This window comes from Anguilla anguilla, chromosome 3 (assembly GCF_013347855.1).
Source record: "Anguilla anguilla isolate fAngAng1 chromosome 3, fAngAng1.pri, whole genome shotgun sequence".
Classification (NCBI taxonomy): domain Eukaryota; kingdom Metazoa; phylum Chordata; class Actinopteri; order Anguilliformes; family Anguillidae; genus Anguilla; species Anguilla anguilla.
In genome coordinates this window covers 38,398,289-38,423,283 of record NC_049203.1, presented here as the reverse complement: position 1 = coordinate 38,423,283, position 24,995 = coordinate 38,398,289, and the positions used below count along the sequence as shown (strand labels likewise).

The following is a 24,995-nucleotide window of genomic DNA, read 5'->3' as shown; positions in this document are numbered from 1 at the left end:
ACCAATAAGCTTTTACTTCATGCACTCTCTTCCTAAATAGTTTAATCTTAGTACCACCAACTGAATCTTGCTCACATTAAGTTTTCTTTACACTGTACTGGCAGAATTTATTTTCTGCTACTACTGTGCAAGCGATCTGCCTTTGTGTGTATTGATAGCAAGGTGTAGAATGTCAGACAACAAACATTCTTGATATCAGCAAGCATAAGCTTAATAATTGATCTCATGTGGCTACATATTTCTGAGTTATGCAAATTCATAAACTTCATCAAGTACCCCAATAGTACTTGAAAGTATAATACTTTATATATATATATATATCCTATATGCAATCTCAGTAGCAGTTAGCTAGATACTTAAAGTGTGACATTATAAGCTACTCTTAGTTGATAGTTATTTTCACAAACCACTTCTAGCTTGTACCAAAGCTAGCTATAAAATTTGGGTGTCTGGATAATTTCACTTCCTACCTTACTACTGATGTTTAGCTAGCGATGGTTAGCTACAGTAAGCTAGCTTGCTACTTAGAGGCCTGTATAAATAAACAATATGAGTAGGTTGACCAAAATGCCATATTTTTCCTGGGAAAGCCTCATATTTCAGCCACTTTTCACAAGTCCTGACTCAGAATATAAGTATTTAATTCATTCATATTTCAGTCAAGCTCTATTTCAATGGGTTTATTGTAACTGGCATTATTGTGGATTTCCCATTACATTATTGTACGTCCTCATTGCATTATGTACATGCATGTAGTCCTCAAGGGAATCTTGTTGTCCTCGTAATGACCTATATTATATGCTGAAGAATAGTATGTAAGAAATGTACTCAGAGAAAAATATGTTGTTAAACAGGCAATATTTAACAACTTGTGCACCCTCCCTTTGTAACACTGACTTCTATGGTGTTCCTTGAGGTTGAATATATTGAGAGGATCTTCAAGCATTCCTCCATACAGAATTTTTCAAGATCCCCCCAAGATGCATTGGTATGTATGAATGTGGCCTTCTTCAAGCCACAGATTTTCAATCAGGCTCAAGTATGGAGACTGAGATAGCTGTTGCAAAACAGTCATTTTCTGGTCATTTGACCATTTCTTGGCTGTTTTTGAGATATGTTTAGGATCATTGTCTTGCTGAAAGATCCTTTTCTAGCCAAATCTGAGCTTCCTGGAAGAGGGGACCAGATTTTGGCCAAAATGTATTGGCAGTTGGAAATCAGGATTTTGTTGACTACCCCTAATTTTAAAGATTCATCACTGTACTTCTCTGTAGGTATGATTTTATTTTCAACTTAAGTGTCCTTCTTCCAACACCGAACCCAATGCCATTTCCCATGTCATTTTATGTGGCCAAAAGTAGTAGCCTCGTCTAACCTGGTTCCAAAGTTCAGCAATTGAAATTCCATTGGAAATGGGTTTTTCTCTTTTTATCAAGGATACATTAATCATTTTGGAGGGCACTGTTGAATGTCTTACTCTGGTTAATCATTTAAATGAATGCAGTAGCAATTCATAAAACAATTTGCTAAAATAAATTTGCTGTATATTACATATAAATTGATGGTGATTTCCACCTGTGTCTAGCCATGGTTAAGCTAGCTAAGTGTATATTTAATATTCATTTCAGATTTCAAAGAAGCTGAAGTGAAAGAGGTTCTGACGATAGTGCTTAGGATGTGGCATAGTAGGAGAAATGCCCTGGTCGTAAGAGTGAGGAGTTCAGGCAATGGTATTTCAGATAAGGAAGTCGTCACATAAAGAAATGGCTTATTGAGTTATGATGTTTGGGATTTGGACTGAAACTATGTTGAGCTCATGTTGTTCTTGCTAATGTTCGTGGACCTAACTGTGTAGGCAGACTGCTGATGCCAGTCACTGAGAGGAGTCACCCAGCAGAGGAGTCACTCAGCAGCTCTCACATTTGTGCCAGTCCCTACCCAAACAAATGATTCAGCTATTGTCAAACCTACTATATAAAGGTTTGGCCTCTGAGACAGGGAATACCACTATTCGCCTAACCAACTCTGCCATGCCTCATAATAGTTTGCTACTAGTATGTGTTTCCCCTTGTCCCTTATAGTGTTAGAGAGAGGTTTGTTAGGAAGAAGTCTTGTTTGGCATTTCTCACAGATAATATGCTATAAACATAACATGTGGATTTTGATCCATCCATTCAGCTTTCAGTGATTGGCAATATTATAAAATGCATATGTCCTTCAGTGAAAGTTAATATATAAAATGCATATGCCCTTAAAGGAAACCTACGGCTTTCATTACCACCTTTGTCTATTTTAACATACAGTATGTATGAGCGGGGGTGTTAAGCAAACTGACAGAATTTTAATCTGTGTTAATCCTCGGCATTAATATATCTGTTTCTTGGCAACTACATGTCAAGTCTGCAAGCTTTGCTTTTCTGTTGGGTTTTTTTTTTGTTCTGAAATTGCATGACCTGCTTTGAAACACAGGAAAGATACAGTTTTTATTCCAAGCTGGATTTAGCGAAGGTGGCCATTTATTTGTAGTAGCGCAGCAGAGCAGTGAAGCCCTTTCCATGGTAAGCATTATTGTGTTCTCTGGGATCAGGCTATGCTTTATTGGTTTCACGTGTTTCTTTGTCTGCCTTTTTAACATTATTTTGGTCAGGCTCTCGGTCTGAATGCTTGCTCTATCATTGCATTTTAAGTCTGCAGTACTTTATAGACAGAAAATATGTGATGATGTCAAAGTGAGTGAACTGAATGTCTGTCGTTGTAGTAAGCTTCTGTTTTATATCAGCTCCACCACTGGTGCTAGTGAACAGAATGTGAAGGAGCTCCTTGATACATGATTCTCAGATGATCACCAGATGAGACGTGCTGGCAAGATATGGTTAGACTAGTTTCAGAGATGTAACTTGGAACAGAGTTATTGAAGCTGTCATCCCAGAACTTAATCACATACAATATAATGCCTGTCCATTTAATGTACATGCCATGTGATGAAAGTGTGGGCCTCTGAATGTTAACAGAGAACAGCAGATTAACAGGGAATTCTACAAGGAACTGGCCAAAGCAATCTCTGAACAGAGGTGGGTAACACGGATGCTATCGTTAGCAGAGTAGCCCAGTGACATGGGAGAGCAGCAGCACCGATCACTAAAAAATGTCAGCCAAATCCAACACCAGACACATTGACACTCACAAATTAAAAATAAGTCACATCTGTACTATTGTTATGAATTGTATTGCCAACTATCTAACAAGCATCATCATGTTTGATTCCACATTTTAATCAAACAGCCTCAAGTTGGCTAACGTTAGCTTCCTAGTTACATTTTGCTACTGCTCCAATTTGCCATGACTTACCGTCAACATATGACAATAGCAATGTTCCAGTAGGCCTATGATTTTACTGCCACTTTCCCATATGTACTATGGCTGACATATTGTCAGTAACAAAAATGGACTTGAAGTGCATTTTTATGTCTTCTGCAGTAGTTAACTACACAAATCGATCTTGCTGAAGTTAATGTAGTTTTTATTAAATTTGATAAATACTTCATCTCACCCAGAGGATGCAAGGCCAGACTACATGCAAGGGAAATTTGATCCTATAAAAGACAGCATGGTATGCAATTTCAGCAAATGAAATCTTCATTCGTACCTAACCAACCATGCCTACAATAAACACTGGGCTATCGGCTTTGGTGTGATGGCTACTCAAGCATTAGAAGCACGTGTTTTTTAAAATAACAGCACAGAGACTTGACTAACGAACAGTTTTGTCATGGTCTGCAAACCTAATCCAAATACCATCCATACCAGCTTTGGTGTGTATTGGATGTAAATGTACATCTGTAATCATCTGGGTGCTTCTTCATTTTGTACATTTAAAAATAGATTTAAAGGAGGTGGCAAAGATAGCAAATATATTTTTCAAAATGTATACATATCTTCTTTAAGAATCTTGGACTGAGGCTTCTCAGGACTGTTTCAGGAAAGCTGTCTAAGGGTTCCTGTCAAATTATGCACAATTTGGGTTTATGGAGCCAATGCAAATTAGTATTTCACAAAAAGAGCCCCCTATAGGTCATATTGCACTATAACACCACACATTTGTGCATGCTCGTCCACACTACGAGTTTCTATCATCGTCTGAAATGTTGTTGCAATCATCCTAAATAATTTGGGCTTAGTCAGCCATTTTATTTAAATCGAAATGGTTGTCCTCCAGCCATCTTTGGACATATCAAATTATCCTTCCCAATTTAACACAGGGACATGCTGTAGCTCATGCATGCCAAATTGGGTGAGAATCGGACAAATGTAGTGATTATGATTTTAGAAAGTATGGTTTTTAAAAAATTCAAAATAGCAGAAAATCCAATTTGGTGGCTTCTATCAGTAAATCTTTTCAGGATGAGGAGCTACGCATGTGGAAGAAATTTAGTACATGCAAGTGAAACGGGATGCCCGTAATCGTTTTTAATGTTCCAATTTTGTAGGGGGCGCTATAGTGCCACCTAGAGCATCAGCTGCATGGGTTTCATGCATAAAAAACTGGCAGCCATACTGGACAAGCCTGCACATTTTTGAGCATGGGAAAGGGGTAAGAAGAATAATCATAACAAAAACAATAGGGGACCTACGCACCATTGGTGCTTGCCCCCCTAGTAAATTAACAAGTAAAAAATGTTTGGACATGCGCCTTTGACATTCACAATGCATTATTATTATTATTATTATTATTGCAATAATGCACCATCTGCTTTCAGTGTACATTGTCCCTCAGGCAAGTACAGTGTGGTTGTGTTTCTGTTGCTTTATCGGTTCTATTCATACCTTATGTAACACCCTATGGTTTTGGTTTGCTGCACGTGTCAGTCATTTTTAATTCTAATTTTCAGGGGAAATGGTACTATAGAGTGGCTGCTATTCTTGTAAATTCTACATGGATTATCGCTTTAGAAGCCAGATTAGAGTTCTAAAAGAAAGTGTACATAGGTTTTACACATTTTTGTTCCTCATTTGGCTGAGTTATTATCCATGTACGTCAGAAATAGCGGATCACTGAAGTCAGCAGCCTTTTGTTATACCCTGATAAAGGCTTATAACAGGTTCAGTTGAAGGCTTCTGTGTGATTAATTTTGATGATGAAATCCAGAGAGTGCTGCAGTGTATTAAACATAATACAAATGTGCCTGCATTTATGACAGCTCCACTGTGGATATTGAACTGTGCGGCGCAGGGCTGCCCAACCTTTTCCTGGAGGTCTAACTGTCCTGTAGGTTTTCATTCATCCATGCACACCTTATTCAAATAGCAGCGCAACAAGATCTCTGGCTGTTGAATGAGGTGCGCTTTGTTAGGGTTAGAGTGAAAACCTACGTGAAGGTGGGTCTACAGGAACAGGGTTGGACAGCCTTGGTTTGGTGTATGTATGAAAAGGTGGTGCAATTTCAGTGTTTATTTAAGACCATTTAGTGGGTGGTTTAGAGCCATTTTACTTAAGAGTTGTTGTTTGACCAGATTGTATTTGGCCTAAATCGATGGATTTGAGCATTATTGAGACCTTTGCACACGGGTCCCATAATCTTTCTGTGTATCGTTTCTTCCTGGTTAAAATGTCACTAGCGAAACAAAAGTGACTTGTGTGCATTTCTTTTTCTGGAAATTCCCTTGGGAGTTAGTGAAAGAGGAGATGGCCGTATCATCACAATGGCATGGTAGAACGACTGTCACTGTCCCTCCACGCCAGTCAGTTCTTTGGGCTCATTTACTGCGTAATCTGTGCAGAAACCCACAGGAATCCAAGTCTGGATGATTAGGTGAAATCCCTCAAGCTGCCTCCTGTTTTGAACATCTGAGCTTATTTTCTATGTTTTCTGATCTTACTAATTCTGGAGTATGACCTCATCAGTAACAGTTAAGCACAGGTTTGTGTGCTGATTGTTTCAGTGCTCACAAAATGACTCAGACCACTAAACAAATATTACAATAATGGGCATTTTACTGTTCATGGGTGGACAAATCCCAAGTCTATATGGCTGTACGCTGGGCTACCAAGCAGCCAAATCGACCCATCTCAATTTTTGGTGGCAGTATATAATGGTTTACTATGAATTGAAAATCTTATTTTTTTTACTTTATAAAACTTCATGAACACTTTCCTGAAAACCAACTTTCTTTTTCAATCTAACATGCTCTGGCCTCTCTGCACTGTATACTGTGCATGATTTGGGTATCTCACAGAGTAAATGAGCAGTCAGCTAATTTGCTAATTTTTAAGCAAGACTTGTCATCAACTTAAATTAATATCAGCCCATATGACAAAAGCAGTCTGCTGAGCCATTTATCAGAAATGGATTCTACCAGCCACTGGCAAAGTAGGCCTGTACTGTAATCTAGGAAATGTATCTGCTTAATGCTATCTGGAATTTAAGAGTACTAGCTAAGTAACTTTTGCTAACTAGGCAATATTGTAAAAAAAACACCATATATAATTATAAATAACACACTATATAATTAGCATCTAGCTTGCATTAACTAACATATTCCTATTTGTCCAGGCATTCAAAATATGAATGCTTTCCAGTATTTCTTTCATAGACATTCGCTTGCCTTAATGCTATCAATAATTTTGTAGGCTATGCCAAGAGGAGTGCTACTGGCATGCCTGTGCTAACCGTAGTTAGGGGAATTTCAGAAACTCGAGCTCCGCTGTCCTATGAGAATGCTAATCAGTGTCTCGCGCAGTCAGGAACTCCCTTCTACTTATCTAATCAAGGGAAAACCAACTGAGGTCACCAAAAAGGAATCGGTAATAAACTCAGCCATTTACTTTATCCAAGACTAAGAGCTTTTACTGGTAGTGCCCTGGGCTTTGATGCATCACGGTTTGGTCGTTTCGTAGTTTGAGACAGAAAAATGGTACTGCAGACTGCATGTCAGTTTACATCAACTAGCTAGCTATCAGAAAACTCAACTGACAGGCAGCCTGTTAAAAGGTTTATGCATAGCAAACATGTCCAGCTATCAAATGATAGTCCTGACCTAATGCTAATCCTAGCTAGTACTCTCAGACTCCGGTTGCTTGTGTAACATCTTTAACTAAACTAAATTGGCAGCAACCAACATGCAGGTACTCCCGATGAACAGCTGAACTAGCTAGCCCCCCCACCTGCCCAGCGCATGGGCCATAATCATAAGCAATGAGAATGCTGTTGCTTGACTATTTATTTTTCTAAGTAGCATGGAATCTAGGGGCTAGCTAAAATCACATTCTAATAGAACTAGCTAATGACCTAAATGATTAGTTAGGTATTTAGCTAAAAAGGTAATTAGCAAATGTTAATAAACAGCTTTAGCCTGCAAGCTAGCAGTTACAGTAACCTATGGCTCCCCAGTAATTTGAATAGAGCTTGCACTGCTGTTGTCACCTGCACAGAGTAGACAAGCTGTCAACTGCCATAGTTATCTATGTCTACAATAAGGCTGTGTTGGTAGATTTGATAGTATGCGAATGCTATCTACATCGCAAAACAACATGGAAATGTCCGAAAATAAGAATGTACCAGCATCTGGAAATCTGCATGAGGGATGCAGCACCATTCTTCCATGAGAAAGTAAATCAACTAATGCCTTGTTGATGGAGCTGGATAATGCTGTCTCAGACGCAATTCAAGAATTGCTCATTTATGCTCAATTGAGTTTGTCAAGACAATAGTGTAGAATGATTCATCTGACCATATCACATTTATTCACGACATGATAGTCCATTTTATATACTCTTTACATGACTGTACTCACAAACTTGCATTTCCAGGTGCACAACCATTACCTGTTTAGCCTTGAAGGGGTGGACATCACAATATGGGAGTATGCACTACTGATAACAGTCGCCCTTTGTTGATGTCTTTCTTTCAGACTTCCATGCCCACCTTTGACAGTGCACTTCATGGAACATCAGCAAGTTGGGTTATCTTCATCACTCCTGATAAATGGGCCCCAACATTCAGCCCTCTTTAAAAGTCACTGAGGTCTCATCTTTTAGCCATATTAGCTATAATTATAGGCAACTATGCAACAATAGGCAACCCTGCCCAGCAGTTTCCAAAAAGATAAAAAGATCAGTAATTACACACACATTATGTAACTGTTACTCATTCTCCTTTACTGAAACGCAGAACAAAACTTTTTGGAAACTAAATGCATGCGCACATAAAATGTACACATCACATCATGCACGCACGCATCCGCACGCACGCACACATATATTTATCCGCAAAACTCTGGTGAATTAACCTGTATGGGTGAGCATATTTGCTCAATGTATAGACCCAGTGCATGGGATTGTGACAGCGCAGAGAATATTCCAGCAGTTATTTCCATTCCGATTTCATTCGGCCTCAATCTCACATTGTGCTCTCTGTTTTATAGATGAAGATATTCTCTTTCTTGTGCCTCAGCATCCCATAAGGAGTATCTCCTCATCCCACATTAAAAATTTATTGAGAGTTGCGATGCTGCGGGAGGCTTCCCGAGAATAACACATCGCTGGATTTCTCGGCTGTGCTGCATGTGAAAGAAGCACATTGCACCGCCGCTGTTTATTTGCTGTGCTGCTTAATACCCACACACCAAACCAGCTCCTAAGCCTGATTAATGTTTTCATCTCTCATAAAAGGGATCAGGGCTCTGCAGAAATGCATTGATTTGACACTTAGTTACGCGCGGGCCTTTAAGAAGGTGGAAAAACCTGTGAATGCCTGTGAATAACATGCTGTGGGTTGCATTAAGAAGTCCCTTGAATGAACTGAGCAATCCCTGCTCCTTTGAGGTTTAAGTTTTTTGGGTGACATTTTACAGTGTAAACCTGCATTTTATTTCCCTGTGCTTTAAAAGGAAATATCTCTGTGCTCACGTTACCACAATTCATAGGACTTATATGATATGATCTATATGTCTAGTTTTTATGGATATTAGTATGCTGCAAACAATAGATAGTCAGTGCACTCAGAAATACTTTTCCAACCACCAACACCTACCCAGGAAGTTGGAGAAATGAGAACCATGAGCCAGTTTGAGCTATTTCAGCAGTAGTTAATCAACATAATCAGTTGCTGCTTTTGTCTTATGACAAATACTAATTTTAGTTTGGATCTACAGTTAGGGGCCCTACCCCTGCTTGGAACTATGGATGCAACTTAAGTCATACTTTGATTGCCCATGAAAGCATAGTACATAGTGGGGCAGTCAGTGTTAATTGAAAACTGAACAGCTACCTGTTTTGCAGGAATGTGTAGCCACTGGAGTCATTGTTTTTAAAAAAAAAAGTTGTCGCATAAAGCACCAGCACAGCTACCGAGTTACATAAAACAGTTTTGTCGCAAGGTTGCGCCCATTGTTGCGGGAGCAGCATGAGGTATTTCAGCCGGGCATTCATGCACACAATGTCTCGGGCAGCGTTTCTTTCTGTGCAGCTGGACTGAGTTGGTCTCACACAAAAGAAAACTTCAGTCAATCAATACAGAATTTCACAGATGTTTTCAAATACATTTTCCTGCATGTTTCTCGTTTGTCTTCTTTTTAGTTAACAGGTGTATTTGGTTGTGTGTTTCCCTGTCGAACTCAGTACAGTTTCACAATGTTAGTGTGGGTTATGCACATTATGGACCAGTGGCTTTGTTGGACAGGACATTTTCTAAAGCATGATGTCTGATGTGTGAGTTACTGTGTAATATACACTGTTTATAATGGACAATTATGCTTTTACAAGACACTCTATTTCTACAGTTTCCATAAAGCTGCTCAGATGTATGACACCACATAGTGCTTGAGCGTATCAGTTATGGAAATCGGTCGTCAGTGAGATAATGAGTGTCGTTCGTCATTCTCGGAGCAGTCACATTGCTGCTTCGGTTGATGACTCAGCTGTAGATAAATTAAATTAGGGGTCGTTCTGAGCCTTGCCCTTGTTTCCCATTAAAGTTTACTTGCCTCTTACAGGTTTCTGCATCTTAATGGGTGCTTAAGTCTCTTCTCCGAAAGACAAAACTGATCATGTCCATATGAACTGCATGTGTTTAAAGTGGTTATGTAAGGGCACTGCTAAAAATGGAAGCCCAGGCAAAGCTTTGCGTGGATATGATATTATTATAATTATAATTAGTAGATGACAACATATTTTACAGAGTCATGCTCTGTGGTAGGTGTACTTTAACCCTAGTTTGGGAGTAGAGAGTAGAAGTGAAGTGTCGTGAACACTGTGGGACAAGATCAGCTGTAGCCCAGCCTTTCCTGTAAGCTGTGCACGTAGCCAGTTTGTCCAAAAGAACGAGGCATTCTGTTTAATAGTCAGCGAGTGAAGCTCTTCAGTGTGGTGGTCGAGTGACGAAGAGGGGGGGGCAGGCGTGGCGCTAACCGGTTACGTAACCGCAGGCAGGGCGATAAGAGCTGCGCTAGCATGGATGGCCTTCTGCTGAACTCCCCGGGCTCCCCTCTCGCGCAAAGAGGCGGTACGAGGCCGGGCGGACTGCCCCCCCCCCCCCCCATCCACCCCCCGCCCACCGCAATCCGTCAAGCAGGCACGCCGCTGACCTTTCCGCCCGGGTTGCGCCGCCGCGGACGATCCGGGGAAGGGAGGGGCGCGAGGGGATCGCTTGCGGCTCACTGCTGAGAATACGAAAATGCAATACGACCTCCGGGAGAGAGGAGCGACCTCGTACGGCTATACATCATCGCTGCATATGCACGGAATGTGTGGAAGGATGAATGGGGTCGCTGTGCGAAGGGGATGCGCCTGAAGGTGAAGAATGCCATCACCCATACATCATATCCGACGCGTGTAAACTTCAATTAAAAATGCGTCCGAGAATAGCTGGGGAATCGCTTGTCCTGTTGCGGGTTGACACCAGCACTGAGCTACAGTAGTGGTACTGAATGTGCAACCCTTGCCAAAAAAGGAAGGAAGGAACGCAGAATTTAGGCCATTTCCTTTGGTTTATTTATTACTTTAGATGTGATTCTTGCCTACAAATGCTGGCTTAGTAGTATTTCATTTCTCACATATTATATTACGTGAATCGTGATTGATTGATTAGCTACAGTGTATTAAATACAAAAATTGGCACACAAGGAGCCGCAGTAAGTGTGATGAATCTTGTGTGCCCTGGGATGGGTTTTTATAATGAACAGCTACTAAGCCGATAGTAGATACAGGTCGTAAGAAGAGACTGTCTTTCTGACTCCACTGCACACAGCGAGTCCCTGTGGAGGGCTATGCTATCTCCCTCTCTGTTGTCTCTCATCGTGCCTGGATAGAGACAGCACAGCTGTAACTGAAAAAAAACTCTGGCTCTCATCTTATGCTAACATATTTAAAAGAATGCGTGGAACTATTTTTGGACTCCAACTATTTTTTCTCCCCAGCTTTTTTAGGGCGTATGATTAGCTTTACACTCATTCATTCATGTAGTGAGTCACTCAAATGTGCTTTCTCACTCAAGTATATTGATTGATTCATTGACTCATTCACTTCCCTATATTTAGTCAGGCACACTAACACACACTGATACTCCCACACAAAGGCGCCACCCGGGAGTTTGAGCCCCATAATGATCTAATTTTGGGCCCCACCATCCCAAATAATGTTATTTTGTAATATGTTTTGGGGCTCCTGGATTGTAATGCAGAAGTAAAGAAACAGCCCAACCATGGAGCCGCATAGTTACAGGAATTTGTTAATCCTAAAAATTATTTCCATAAATCACTGTCATTTGCTCTGGTGATATGATGTAATGCATCTGTAAAGACTATGAGGACAAGCGGATCTAGGCGCTTTCGGGTGGTGCATCCAGTTGGATAATTGTTCTCTATGTGCTGAGGTGCCACAGAGGACGGGTCATGAATCCTGGCTTTGAGGCCAGAAACCTCACGGATTGGTGCATAATCAGCTATGAGTCACTGGGGGGGGAGGGATTTCCTCACCTGGTTGAACAAGAGCGACTCCTCTGGTGAACCGGTCTCCTGCAGTCTGCACTCCTCTAGCGCAGCACAAGATGGTGGATTGTGGAGTGCAAAGAAGCAGTGGCTGGCAGCACAGCTCTTCAGAGGACATGTGCTAGAGGAGTGCTTCCCAAACTTGGTCCTGGGGCCCCCCTGTGTATGCTGGTTTTCGCTCCAACCACATTCACAATATCATCATTTTAACAAGCTGCTCATTTTTCTTAATTAGGTGCTTTCTGAAATAGCTTTGCATCCCATGAATGATAAAATTCCCATGTTGATATTGTGCTACATTGTGCATATTGTGCTACAGTGCAGACACTTGCATAAAACGAGGTAACTTCTTTTGACCAAATGAAAGACCGTGGTAAATCAATGTGCTCCTAATTAGGTTGTTGAACACGTGTTTCTCATTATAATTTGCTTTGTCTTTGAATTCTTCATTGTCTTCCAGATGGTTAGTTTTAGTGGCCAGGTGTCCACACTTTCACCAATCAGAAGCCTATTGATTCACCTCAGTCTTTAATTTGAAGTTTTACCTCTCTTGTTGCAATATAGCACAATACGCACAATATGAACACGGGAATGTTGTTCTTTATGGCATGCATAGCCATTTCTGACATAATTCGGTTTAAGAGGGTAAATTATCCCTCTAAACAGGAAAAGCACCTAATTAAAATAAATAACAGCTTGTTAAAATTCTGGGATTGTGACTGATTGGAACAAAAACCAGAATACACAGCCCCGTACCAGACCATGCCTTCCAGAATTGACACATGGGCCCTATTTTTGTGACAATGTTAGTGCATATGTGCCTGGCACTTGTAAAATTGTAAACTTCATCCTGTGTAAATTTTGTGGCAGAGTGGCAGTATTATTTTTTAAATAAGCTACTCTCATTTTTTAGCCATATACAGTATCTTAGTTCAAATGAACACATAATAAAAACTCGCAGGATCACATTAGAACAATTTTTTTTTCAACATCTGCCACCTGAGCATACTGCACATATGCTTTTCAGTGTTTTCCTTTGTGAGCTGTTTGGTTTGTCCTACACTTTCTTTAGATTAGAAAGTAGTGCAGAATTTGTTTGCTCATGCCCAACGGCAGGCTGCCGAATAGGATTACAAAGTGATGTGAGAAAATATATGCATGAGAATGAAAACACAAATAATACCTATATCTATGTAGACACATAAAACAGAGCAGAAGCAACATGTTTTTTTTTTGTTTATTTATTTATTTATTTATTTTTTTACCCCCGGGGTTTTTTAAAGGCAAACCCACCCTCCTACAGTTGCAGAAGACCTGAAATGGTGAAAATGCATTTCCTCAATTCATTTGTATGTATTTTTGAGCATCTGAGTGATTATTTGTATTTTCTGTTCCATACTTTTAAGCTGTTCCATGCTTTTGAGAATTTCTATTATCTAACAGTGCTAGGTGGGTGCTGCTAATAACCTTGAATATAGCATAATTGCTGCTATATATTACAGTGTAGCATAATGGTTAGCAAACTCGGCTTGCAATACTAAGGCTGTGGGTACAATTCCCAGCTTAGAAATTGTACCCATGAGCGAGGCACTTAACCTGAATTGCTTCAGTAAATATCCAGCAATTTAAGTGGATTTTATGTTTAAAAAGAATGTAATTAGCTAATTTCTCATGGTTCCAGGTGACTGCAATGGACCCACTGGCTCTGGAGCATCACCGATTCATCACTAAAATGTAACTGAAGTGGAGAATACATTTGTGTTTTTAAAAAAAGTCTGCTTAACTAAAAATGTAGTACCGTCTATACGTACATTTTATTGCTACAAATTAAAATGAAATGAAAACGATGGCAAATAATAAATCAATACGTTAAGATTATATCCAGTTAAGGTCAAAAGCCTCTATAATTTACAGACAAAAATGATAACATTTGGCGTAAGAGGGTTTTTTCAGGTGGCCTTATGTGGACGTGTTGACTCAGCATCTCCCATCAGGCATGACACTGACATTTCAACACTGACATCTCAATTATGTCCTCGAGCTGATCTGATTGGCCGTAATGAAACCAATCCCCCACCACACCCACTGGAATGTATTCCTCTTAAAGCAACCTATTTTAAAACAGCGCTGCAGGTGCAGGACTCTCCATTGACACTGAAGAGTCACCCCCCATGAATGACCACTAGAGTTTGTCAATTGTACCTCTGCAGTGAAAATAGGGGCAGGGATGTTGCTGAGATTCTTAATAATATATTTAGGACAAATAAGGAATAAAAAGCTATTATTCCGAAAGACTGGTGGATCGGCATTCTTGTGCTTTCTGCACAGTAGGCGAATTACCTGGCATGTGCAACTCCAGATTAGGCAGGTTGACCTGATTACATGTTAACCATTACTTACCTCCTCCAATCAGAGCAGCAAAAAGCAAACCTGTGAATTCTCAATGAAAGCATTTGCTTATGAAGAAATAGTGTGCTAAAAGAAGCGCTATACGTTGTGTAACCTGCCTTAAAAAAGTTACACATTCATCTTGTAAAGGAAAACTGTGGAACAGAACGGCAAGTTCACCCCTAATAAAGGCTAATGGTAGCATGCCTTTGATTTTACAGAAGATAGCAAGCCCCCTATATTCCAGTCAGGAATAGCTGCAGAGGCCATATGGTGCAGCCCCGTGCAGCGTCAGTGCAGAGCTATGTACCGCGGCCCCAGTTAAACATTAGCCCTCGGATTGATTAGCGCTTATAAAGCCCTTCTCAATGCGCCGCGATGCCCTGCCCAGAGCAGATCAGCAGAGCCGACTCAGGGGGGGCAGGCTGCGTGCCCCTGCTTCTCCAGCGCCGTGCCGAGTTTAAAGTGCACGCAGGAGACCCGGCGCGAAGTCCGCCACAAAGAAGCGCTCGCCTCGCGGTCTGGCCAGCCTCCAGGGCTCATTATTACAGAACTAAGTTGCATACCGACGACAACGAAACCTTTTCTTTTTTTTTCATTTTTTTTTTTTTCAAGTAAGCCTTGCGCTGGTCCGCTTCCAGGTAATGCTCGACCACAAAAAAAAAAAAAAAATTGCAGACCAAAAAACCAGACGAAAAAAGGCTGGGGTGGGGGGGGGTGGGGGGGGGGAAACCCCGGGGGGAGAGATGCGGGCGGGGACGGTGTCGGCGGAACAGATCTGCGGGGTTTAATTCGCTGCCTTGTCACGGCCGAAGAGGGTCTGTGTCCCGAGTCATCGCTTTAAAAATAGCTTTATTGTGGTGGATCATGTTTTGGTAGGAGGGATCGTTTTGCCCCCCTCTCTCTCTCTCTCTCCGGACAGGACGGCCTCGTGGGGGCGGCGGACGAGCTCGCGAGGGGGCGGGCGAGCCAGAGCCCCCGTTTAGCTCGCTCTCGCTGCGGTCTCTCCGGCTCGGCACCAGCCAACCAAGCGCGTGCGTCTGTTCTCTCCGGTCCAGATGACACCTGGGACGCGGTCGGGCCACCACGAGTGACATGAGCGAAGCCCTGGAAGACGTGCGCGCCTCTCGGAGCCTGCCGGAGAAAGGGGCCGTTTTTCGGGGCGCCAGGGGAGACGGGAGCGTCTGCTCCGGCCCGGCCATCGCCCCCCTGAGCTCGTCGCTGCCTCTCCCGAACAGGACGGCCCTCCTCAAGGCAAATAGGTAAACCCCCCGCCCCCCTACCCTCTCTCGTTCCCTGTCTTTCTCTTCCCTCGTGACGCTGCCACGGGACGGGGTGACGCTTCGCCCGATCGGCTTTCGTCCGATAATGCGGAGCGCGTTCGGGTTTTTTTGTGGCCGCTTGCGTGTGCTCGCGTGCGACTCGTCGCGAAGCCCCACGCGTGTGAGCGAGCGCGGCAGCGTGTCTGTATCGCTCTTTGTTGTATGGCTGCTCGCAGGTTGATCTTTAAAGGTTGTCATGGTGAGTTCTGTCAATACGCTGTCCTGCGCGAGAATAGTGGTGCCTTTGTGTTCCCTGCAACAGGCAATGCAGGTTCTGTTGAAATATCGTGGCAGACTTTGTACCTGTAAACATGAATGGCAAGCTCTTGGCTGTCAAAGAGTACATTTTACCCAATTTTGGCCATGGAGAGAAAGAACTGGATGAAAGTCAAGCACCTGTTTCTTTCCGGGACGTAATTAGTAACTTAGTAACTGCAGTATTTACAGTGAAACAAAAGTCAATGTGGTGAGTGCAAGGCCGTCTCACATACTCCGTAGAAAATCTTGATTTTACACCTTTATGTTGTACGGGAAAAAATCCCTCAGCTTTCCTAAAGCCCTGACATGCCTCCACCCACACATGCAGGGCTTTTTTTCAGCCGGATTTGGTCGTGTCCGAGTTACACAAATGTGCGTGAAGGGCGTGTTCTGTATTGCTCACTATAGCTTCCCACTCTTGATCATGTCCGGTCAGGTAAACGTGTAGAGTAAGTTTTCCATACGGTATGGGGGTCGCCCTGCCATCATGAAAATGGCCACATAGGAATGGCAGTGTAATGTGGCTGATTATAAGACGGGTTTCTTCGTTCCTGGATGCTGATTGACTGAGGCAGCATTCTACAGTGATTGGACATCCAATGTAGTAACAGTTAATCAGACAGCCTGTTTGTAAACAGTGTCACTACGTGCACAAACAGTTACTTACAAATAACATTGGAAAAATGATATTGTCATCAATTAATTGTTGTAGCAGTTTTATAAAAACAATACAGCAATATTGCTGGCACTTTTCTTTGCATGGTGCCTAACAGTACCCATGTAGCCGTGACTGTATTCACGATACAGCACGGCCCCGAGTGCCGTATGGCTTTTATTATACTGTGCCTTATTGCTTAAATGTCTGTGGAGTGTCTGCTGGCCGATAATTGGTCAGCAAATGGCTGTGGTGAGGAAGCTGATGGCATGACTGGAACTGGCTGCAGTATGCTGGGTTCTGTTATAATATAATTAAATATAATAATATAATAATAAATATAATTATAATATAATATAATTAAATATAATAATAATAATAATAATAATAATAATAAGAAGAAGAAGAAGAAGAAGAAGAAATAAGAAAAGGATGTAGAAGAGGAAAAAACAATCAATTATACACTTTCATGTGTGTTTGTGTGGGTGTGTCAATGCATGTGTGTGTGTATGTGTATGTGTATGGGTATTGGTTGGGCGGTTGGGTGTGGAAGAGTGGACTAGGGGTGTTCAGCCAGATGGGGCAGTCTATGTAGGCCAGTGTCTTTGTTCTGCCATTTAATTTCACTTTAGCCTTTTTCATGCTTGTCAGAGTTGGCAGTTAATTTTATATTTCTTTTTGAGCTCTAAGAGTGTTCAAGAGCATAGTCATTGTCAACAGAAATGTATTGGTTGTGGTTTGGTCATAATAATTCTTGTAAATACAGTATATACATAATAATATTGTATAATAATATTGATAGTTCATATTGTATCAGAATTCATCATAATGTTCTCTCCACAGTTGCCATTTTGTATATAAAATTTTAAAGAATATTTTCTGTTGTTTCTTTCCATAGTATAGTGCTTATGCGGTAGCTAGCAACAACTATTGCTTATAATGATGGCTTGGGGTGTAGGCCTGGCCTGGGATTTAGTTCTGGAATCTTAAGTGAGTGTCGCACAGAAGATCTGGGAACTGTGAATAACATAACTATGCAAAGTCTGTGTAAACACTATTTTTATGTTGTTCATATGAAGGTTTTTGGTTATTGGTATAATATGAATTTTACTCCCTCTTACTTGATTATTAGCTACGCTAATGTGTTATGTCATGGTTTGTTGAAAAAAAAAAAAAAATATAATCCACACTCTTTAGGCATCAACAAACCAGATTCTCTAAACACCGGCTTCACAGGCGTTCAAGTTAAAGGCTCCTGTCGTATATACTGATTTTTAATTTGGGTTTTCTCAATGACTGTGTTTTTTTAAATTAAATGTTTGTGACAAACCAAAGTAAATTCAATTTCAGAGGAATTTTCAGGCTTACCTTATTTTTGTCAGTTCTGACCCTTGGCAACTTATAATAATAATAAAATATTATTGAAGAGTTACCTATGGTGGAGGAAACCCAGGGGATGTGTTTGGTTGGATGTACCGAATCCAGTGGCTTAATGGATCTTGCAAGGCCTACACAAAATCTACACAGAGTAATCTTTTTTTAAATGTCCCATAGGCTTTTATAGACAAGCCGACAGCCATACCATTGTTTACTCTTCTCAACTTCTGAAGCGTAGGGGGAGTGGTCTTGGTGGTACATGGATGGGAGAATTCCTGGGGGAGGTTTGTGCTGGAGGTACTGCTGGGCCAATAGGGGGCAGTCTTTTCTGTGGAACAAGCGCAAATTAAACACCCCAGCAAGGTGATGTGGCCACCCCGCTGTAGAAGGTGCCATCTTCCGTAAGATCCCATGGCACTTTTCGTAAGAGTACGGGTGTTAACCATAGCATCCTGGACAAAAAGTGTTTTTTGTTTTTTACTTTTTTTCCATCTAAGTAATATTATCAATGGTAATGTAATGAATTTGGTGGTACTAGCAATTATGATATTGATTGGCGGTGCTGACATGACCCTCTTTTTACACCACAGGAAAAGCAAAGAAGGGGAAGAGACTCTGGCATCCCATATTCCGAATCCTTTCCCAGAGCTTATTCCTCCCGACTCCTCTGTCATCTCGGAATGCTTATTACCATGGACCAAAAGCAGTGCTACTCAGGTAAGAACTCTTTACCTTCCCATCCCAAATTAATTTACTGCTAGTTCTCGCCATCCTGAATGACTCTAATTTCACTTTACAGTGAAAGAAGCTGGGTAGATTTATCTATACACTCTTATTCAAATAACCCGTGAAAATGACATTTGCAAAGGGCACACAATATAATTTCCTATATAACACAAAATTCCTTGCCTTGGTTCTGATGTAGCTTTCCCGTGCAAAGAGCTTAGTAAAGCAGAGGCTGCTGGGAAGTTTGTGTCAGAAAGGAATGAGATATCAGGTAATGGGAGATGCTGAATCGGGGAAAAGAACGATACATCAGCCTACAGAGTACAGCCTGACAGGCAGGTTGACAACTGCTACAGTGTTGTCAGTGTGTGGCCTTGCCTTCGCACATAGGTAGCATGGCAGCCTTGGAATGCTAGCACATTATAGTTAAGGAAGCGATCGTAAAAGATTGGCCTCCGGCGAACAACTGCTATGAAAAATATCACTGACATCGCCTCTTATGGACAGCAATGCTGCAAATATATATAAAATTGATATCGCATTTTACTGGCTTTTCTTACAGGTTTGCTTATGATAGGTCACTTTGATAATGTGCAGCATGTGCACTCTCTTTAAGATGCCCCGGCTCCTTTATTGCTATTCTTTATGCTCCTGTGATATACATTCAATGTATCATGCCATGGTGGCCTTGTAAGTCACTAAATCAGTCTTTGCCAAATGGTATGAAAGAACCTGGGACCAGTAAGAACTGAGGGTGCACTTTAGATGCAGGAGGGGTTCTTACTTGAAGTTCATTTTCTTGCCTTGCACAGCAAGTCCATCAATGGCCATATATTAATAACAGTAAAGCTGGCAGGTTGTTAGTGAATTCTGTAAAGGTCTAAGATATCTTTCATTGCACATAAAAACTGAAATAATATTTTTAATAACTCCAAAAAGTGAGCTGAAATCTTGACTTCAAGACAGTCTACCGCTTGTCTTGTGTGATATTTGTAGCTAAGCCTCACAACCTGGTCAGATATTGGGCTTATGTGAGGGTGAAATCAGAAACATGTGCTAGCAGCAACAAACGACTTCATTTCTGTGTTGAAAATGGTTTCATAATTTGCAATTATGCATTGTTTTTTTTAACCGTGAGTGTTAGTCTGATTGCGACAGTGTGTGTGGATTTTGACTGATTAAATACTGTTAACCAATAAATTGTATTATGTGTAAATTATATACAAATCCATATATACAAGTCCACACAGAGAGGCCCAAGCCGAGATATATGTATACAAATGTGTTGCCAAAAAGGTAATATGCTTTAAATTTATGCTGCTGTGGACAAATAATATATAAATAAAACGCTGCAAAAAGTGGCAAAGCAACAGGATAGGGTTTTAAGTTGGAGTTTTAAAATGTTTGCTGGTCTTTGCTGGGGGTGCATCTGAAAACAAATGCCTTATTCAGAAATGCACAGATATGACATATACAGATTTTCTCTTCAGTTGGTCAGTATTATTTGGAACAGTTTTGACTTTTTCATTCATTGATAAGTAGTGGAACGCCCATGTTACCACAGAATAACTTGTGATTCACACAAAAAACAGTCACTTTTTTAAAGTTGGAAAACTGCATGTTGCGTCCATCTAAAATGACCTAGTTCTGAAAGTGTGGCATAATTAAAAATAAGACAGTTCTAATTACTTGGTTATAGTAAAACACATTTTATTACATTTTGCAGTGCATTGACAGAAGCATTCTTAGCTGAGCTTAAAAAGGTCAATTTTATTATTACTTTTTAACTTACGAAGCAATGTTCAACTTAAAATGAGATCCTCTATAAAAATACCATTCCAGTAATTGATTCAAATTAAAATTTGTGTAATTTGAATTCACTTTAAAAGTTGTGAACATTTCAGAGTTCTATACCTTCCCAGCTCCCAATGGATTTGTATCTGAGGTTCTAGTGTAGTCTAGTGGAGGGCTAAGGGGTGGGTCTACACACACACGCTCCCTCGTTCATGCATACACACACACACACACACACACACCAGCCAGAGTGAGAGAGATACTCTGCTAATATGCCATCTTAGTTACACTGACACAGTTACACTGTCTTTGATTGCTACCAAAAATAAAATCAGAAGATGAAATAGTTGAGGTTGGTAGAGATTTGACAGCTTGTGGTATTGTGGTTTTTTGATCACTTGTTTTGCTGAAAGTACTTTTTGCTTTCCGATCTTTCCCATTTTTCCAGTGTTCTCCACCCTACTCGCATACACAGGGTGGGTTCAATTTAGTGACCCAGCCAAAAAATGTGTGACATGAATAGCCCAACAAGCCCATGGGGCGTGTTCATTAATTTGTTGTATTCCGTGGTGTCACGCTGAACAAACTGCCGCAGTATTGTACGGATACAGAAACTCATTAGCAGGGTAATAAGCTTCTGTATCCATAGTGATGTCAGCAACAGCGTGTGCTGAATGAAATGTTAGCCAAACACAACACTAGATACACTGGCACTAAGAAAATAACTAAAAATACGTGCTGTTGTTAATTGTGCTATTGTTAACTAGCTTCAACGTGTTTGACTCTGATTTCACATTTTACTCAAACAGCCTCAAGTTGCCTACTTTACTGCTAGTTATGTTTTGCTACTGCTGCAGTATGCCATGACCTAGGTACTGTTGCCATATACTGTGTCTATTATTGGCAATAGTGCTGCTGTGTTTCATTATCATATTGATACCACAATGCCATATCTACTGTACACACATATAGCTACCTGTAGGCTACCATCGTCATATTACTGCCATTAATAAATTATGTTGTCATTATATTAGATTATGTTTAAAGTGCATTTCTGTCTCTTGTGCCATAGGTTAACTGCACAAATGTATCCAGCTGAAGTCATGTAGGCTCCCATTCTTATTATATTTGATAATTAGGAATTTCACCCAAAGACTTGTAAGCCTGCAATACATGCAAGTGAAACTTGGTAGGACAGCATGGTATGCAATTTCAGAAATTAAATCTTTGTCCGTGCTTAAACTACCCCATGCCTACAATAAACGTTAGGCTATTTATAGGCTTGGGTGTGATGGCTGCTCAAGCATCAGAAGCATGTGTTTTGAAAAAAAGCACAACACAGAGACTTGATTAACAAACTGGTTAGGCTATTGAAAACATTTAAATCCGTGCTTGCAGTAGAATGATGCGGATTGAGGTAATTGACCCAAACACTGCAGACAGTGTAACATGTGAAGTGACTTTAAACCCTACATTAAAACCATTTTATTTTTAACCGCTTATGTATCACCTCCTTTTTTAACACAAGCCTGAAAATGACATACCCAAAATAAAATGGTTACTATTCCTGAACTGTTTATTACAGTTGATTACAGGCATAATGTTGGTCTCTTCTGAAAGGTAGCCCTTGGGAGTTTTCCAAGAATTACTCTAAACATTTAGAAAGTTTAGAAATATAAGAAAGTAACATAATTCAAACCCAGTGGAAATGGAAGTTTTGTTCCTCACCTAAAAGGTCATTTTGAAAAGATTATTATTATATTGAGTGGATACAGATGCTTTTGGCTGTGCCTGGTGGGTTCAGAAAATCAATGGAGCCACAGCCACAACACTGGACAAATTCTGGTTCTGGACAAATTAAACCAAATTCTAGACAACCAGAAATTAGCATTCTGCATTGTTTTTTATCTGAGCTATGTCTAGGCGGGTTTCCAAAAAGGCCATCCAAAAGGACACTATTATGGCTGTTTAGAGATGTAAAACACTATATGTTATATGCTAGTGGAAGACGTGTGCTGACACCTTCCCTCTCCCCGGCCACCTCCCTCTCCTTGCTCTGCTCTTGCCACCTTTGGCAGCAGCAGGTCTGGGACACTGTAGAAAATAATTACATTAGCCATCTAGCTTACTAATCCATTGATTGAAGTTTTCAGAAAACACCCGACCCTCATCTACATGTCTAACACATCCCACAATTTCATATGCCACATTTATTATTAAAAATCACACCTACTCCTTATTTATAAGTGTACTGAATGATAAATATATTTTGAGAATGTGTTTAGATGCTCACCGATATAAAATGGGGTCATGTCCTTCGTTAAACATGCCCTCTGTTGTGAAGTCAAAACTGTTTTTACTGATTTTTTTCCAAGACCTCCAAATTTTGAGTCTTGTTTAGACTTAAAAAATTTTTTTCCATAAAACAACAAACTTTTTAGGCATAAAGCCTCAATAACTTTTCTTGCCAGTGTGTAATGTTTTCAACAGTTTGTTTAAGCAGGACAAACAACGCATGTCCTTTCATCCAAGCCTAACAAAGTATATACTGTTAGAAACATTGGCAATAGATTGACTAAAATGCTTTTCACTTGTCACTAAAATAGCTTGCCATTGGCTGGATGTGTACTGAGCAGAACTTACACTGTCCAGGTCGAGTTGTTGCAGGCGCCCATTGGCTATACTGAGGGCCAGTACTGGTCAGAGAAGCCTGTAGGTGGGCTCATCTTGTTCCAGAGAGTCTATACAAACCAGGGATAAACTTTTGGCATGCATGTAACGATGAAATGGACAACAATGATAATTCCCCCAGAGAATTGCTAAGTATACAATTGACATTCTATTGCTCTTTCTCTGAGTTATGTTTTTGTGACTGAATATTACTGTGGATTTTGTTTGCTAGATCTTTGATCCATAACTTCTGGCTTTCAATTAACATGTGTTAATGTTTTACTTATGGAAAATTCAAATAAAATGATGTTCCCCCTAAATGCAAACAGTTAATGCACAGATCTTGCTCCCTGCTTTTGAACATTTCTCTTTTATTTTTCTGTTAACTGTTTAGAACTGCCTGACCATCTCTTCTATATATTATATTATAGGCATTTAGCAAACACTCTTATCCAGAGCAACTTACAGAACTTTTTACATAGCATTTGCATTGTATCCATTTATACATCTGGATATATACTGTCTGAAGTAATGCAGGTTAAGTACCTTGCTCAAGGGTGCAACAGCAGTGTCCAACCCGAAAATCGAACGTGTGGCATTTAGGTTACAAGCCCCGCTCCTTACCCATTATAAAGCACTGGCATCTCTTGTAGTTCATGTTGTTTTCATGTGGCCCATCTATTCTACCCCTGCAGCACACATCAGTATCTTAGAGCCTGTTGTGTCCTCAGCTGTTTTTAAAATACAGGATTTGTTGGACTACATGAAGCATGGGAGCTTACTTGCCCTGAGAAGGCCTCATGCAGTGCACATTTGCCTCAAGGACCTAAAGAGGGCTCCTAATTTCAATAAAAAAACACAGAAGTCTATTCCTCCAATAAAAAGTTCCCTATTTACATGAAATTTGGCATACAGCCTCTGTAGCCCAAGTGCCATGAAAATTATACAGAGACATTTTAATTTTGATTTTGAAAAATAGTTTATTGATGAGTAAGGTAGCTTGCTTGTGGTCATGTCTTTAAACAAATACGCACATGAATCCCAAACAGTTTGATGAAAAGCCATGAAACTGGACATGTTGGTAGCCTCGTCCTTATCATGAAACCAATCCTAAAGAATGAGCCTGATCAAAATACATGGTGGTGTTATGGAGCTCCAGAAAAATAATTAAATCACCTGTCCTTTGTAGAGATTTCTGAGATTTCAATTTGTTTCAGTGGCCAACCCCCTCATCAGAAATATGCACACACACATTATGGGCTGCCGCCATCTTGATTTCGGCCACCATTTTGGATTATATTTCCTGATCTGTTACTTTTCTGAGTTATTGCTTAACTATGTATAAAAAGGACTGTAATTCCTACATGGATTACCCAATATGGACGTAAATACCCTCAGATTGAAGCTGAATAGGCTGTACTTTAACCTCATTTTCATTGTTTAATTTCTAATTTAGTGTGCAAGAGTATGAACCCAAAACAATAATAATTGTGTCACTGTCCAAATACTAACGGGTTGCACTGTGTATATAGTCAAATTCAAAAATATTGGGATAGTTGTGTCAAATTGTTCTTGTAGCTGTTATTGTTGTTGTTTAATTTGAAAATACTAATTTTTATTTATTATTTTTTTTAACAGACATTGAACTATATTATAACAATGGCATTCAATGAGTCAAGTCAGCATAAGTGTTGGAACAAATAAGCTGTTTCAAATTTCCCAGTTATACCATACTAATTATTTATAAATGGAAAGCTGTGAGTGTCAGGGCATGGGTTATATCCTTTGGAAGTGTTTGTAGCATCTACTTTATAAGCTAAAAG

At 40.4% G+C, this 24,995-nt stretch overlaps 1 protein-coding gene across 3 annotated transcripts in view; it reads left to right on the top strand.

Annotated features, from left to right (window-relative positions):
• Window positions 1–24,995, top strand: part of grb14 (growth factor receptor-bound protein 14) — a 72,022-nt gene that overhangs the window by 6,886 nt on the left and 40,141 nt on the right. Inside the window, exons 1-3 of one of the 3 annotated variants that reach the window (XM_035408221.1) lie at window positions 14,252–15,011; window positions 15,429–15,632; window positions 18,573–18,699. In XM_035408221.1, coding sequence (XP_035264112.1) covers window positions 15,466–15,632; window positions 18,573–18,699 — 294 coding nt within the window. In that variant the 5' untranslated portion in view covers window positions 14,252–15,011; window positions 15,429–15,465. Of the gene's footprint in view, window positions 1–14,251; window positions 15,012–15,292; window positions 15,633–18,572; window positions 18,700–24,995 lie in introns of those variants that run through there. The other 2 variants (XM_035408220.1, XM_035408219.1) reach the window with 2 other exon arrangements.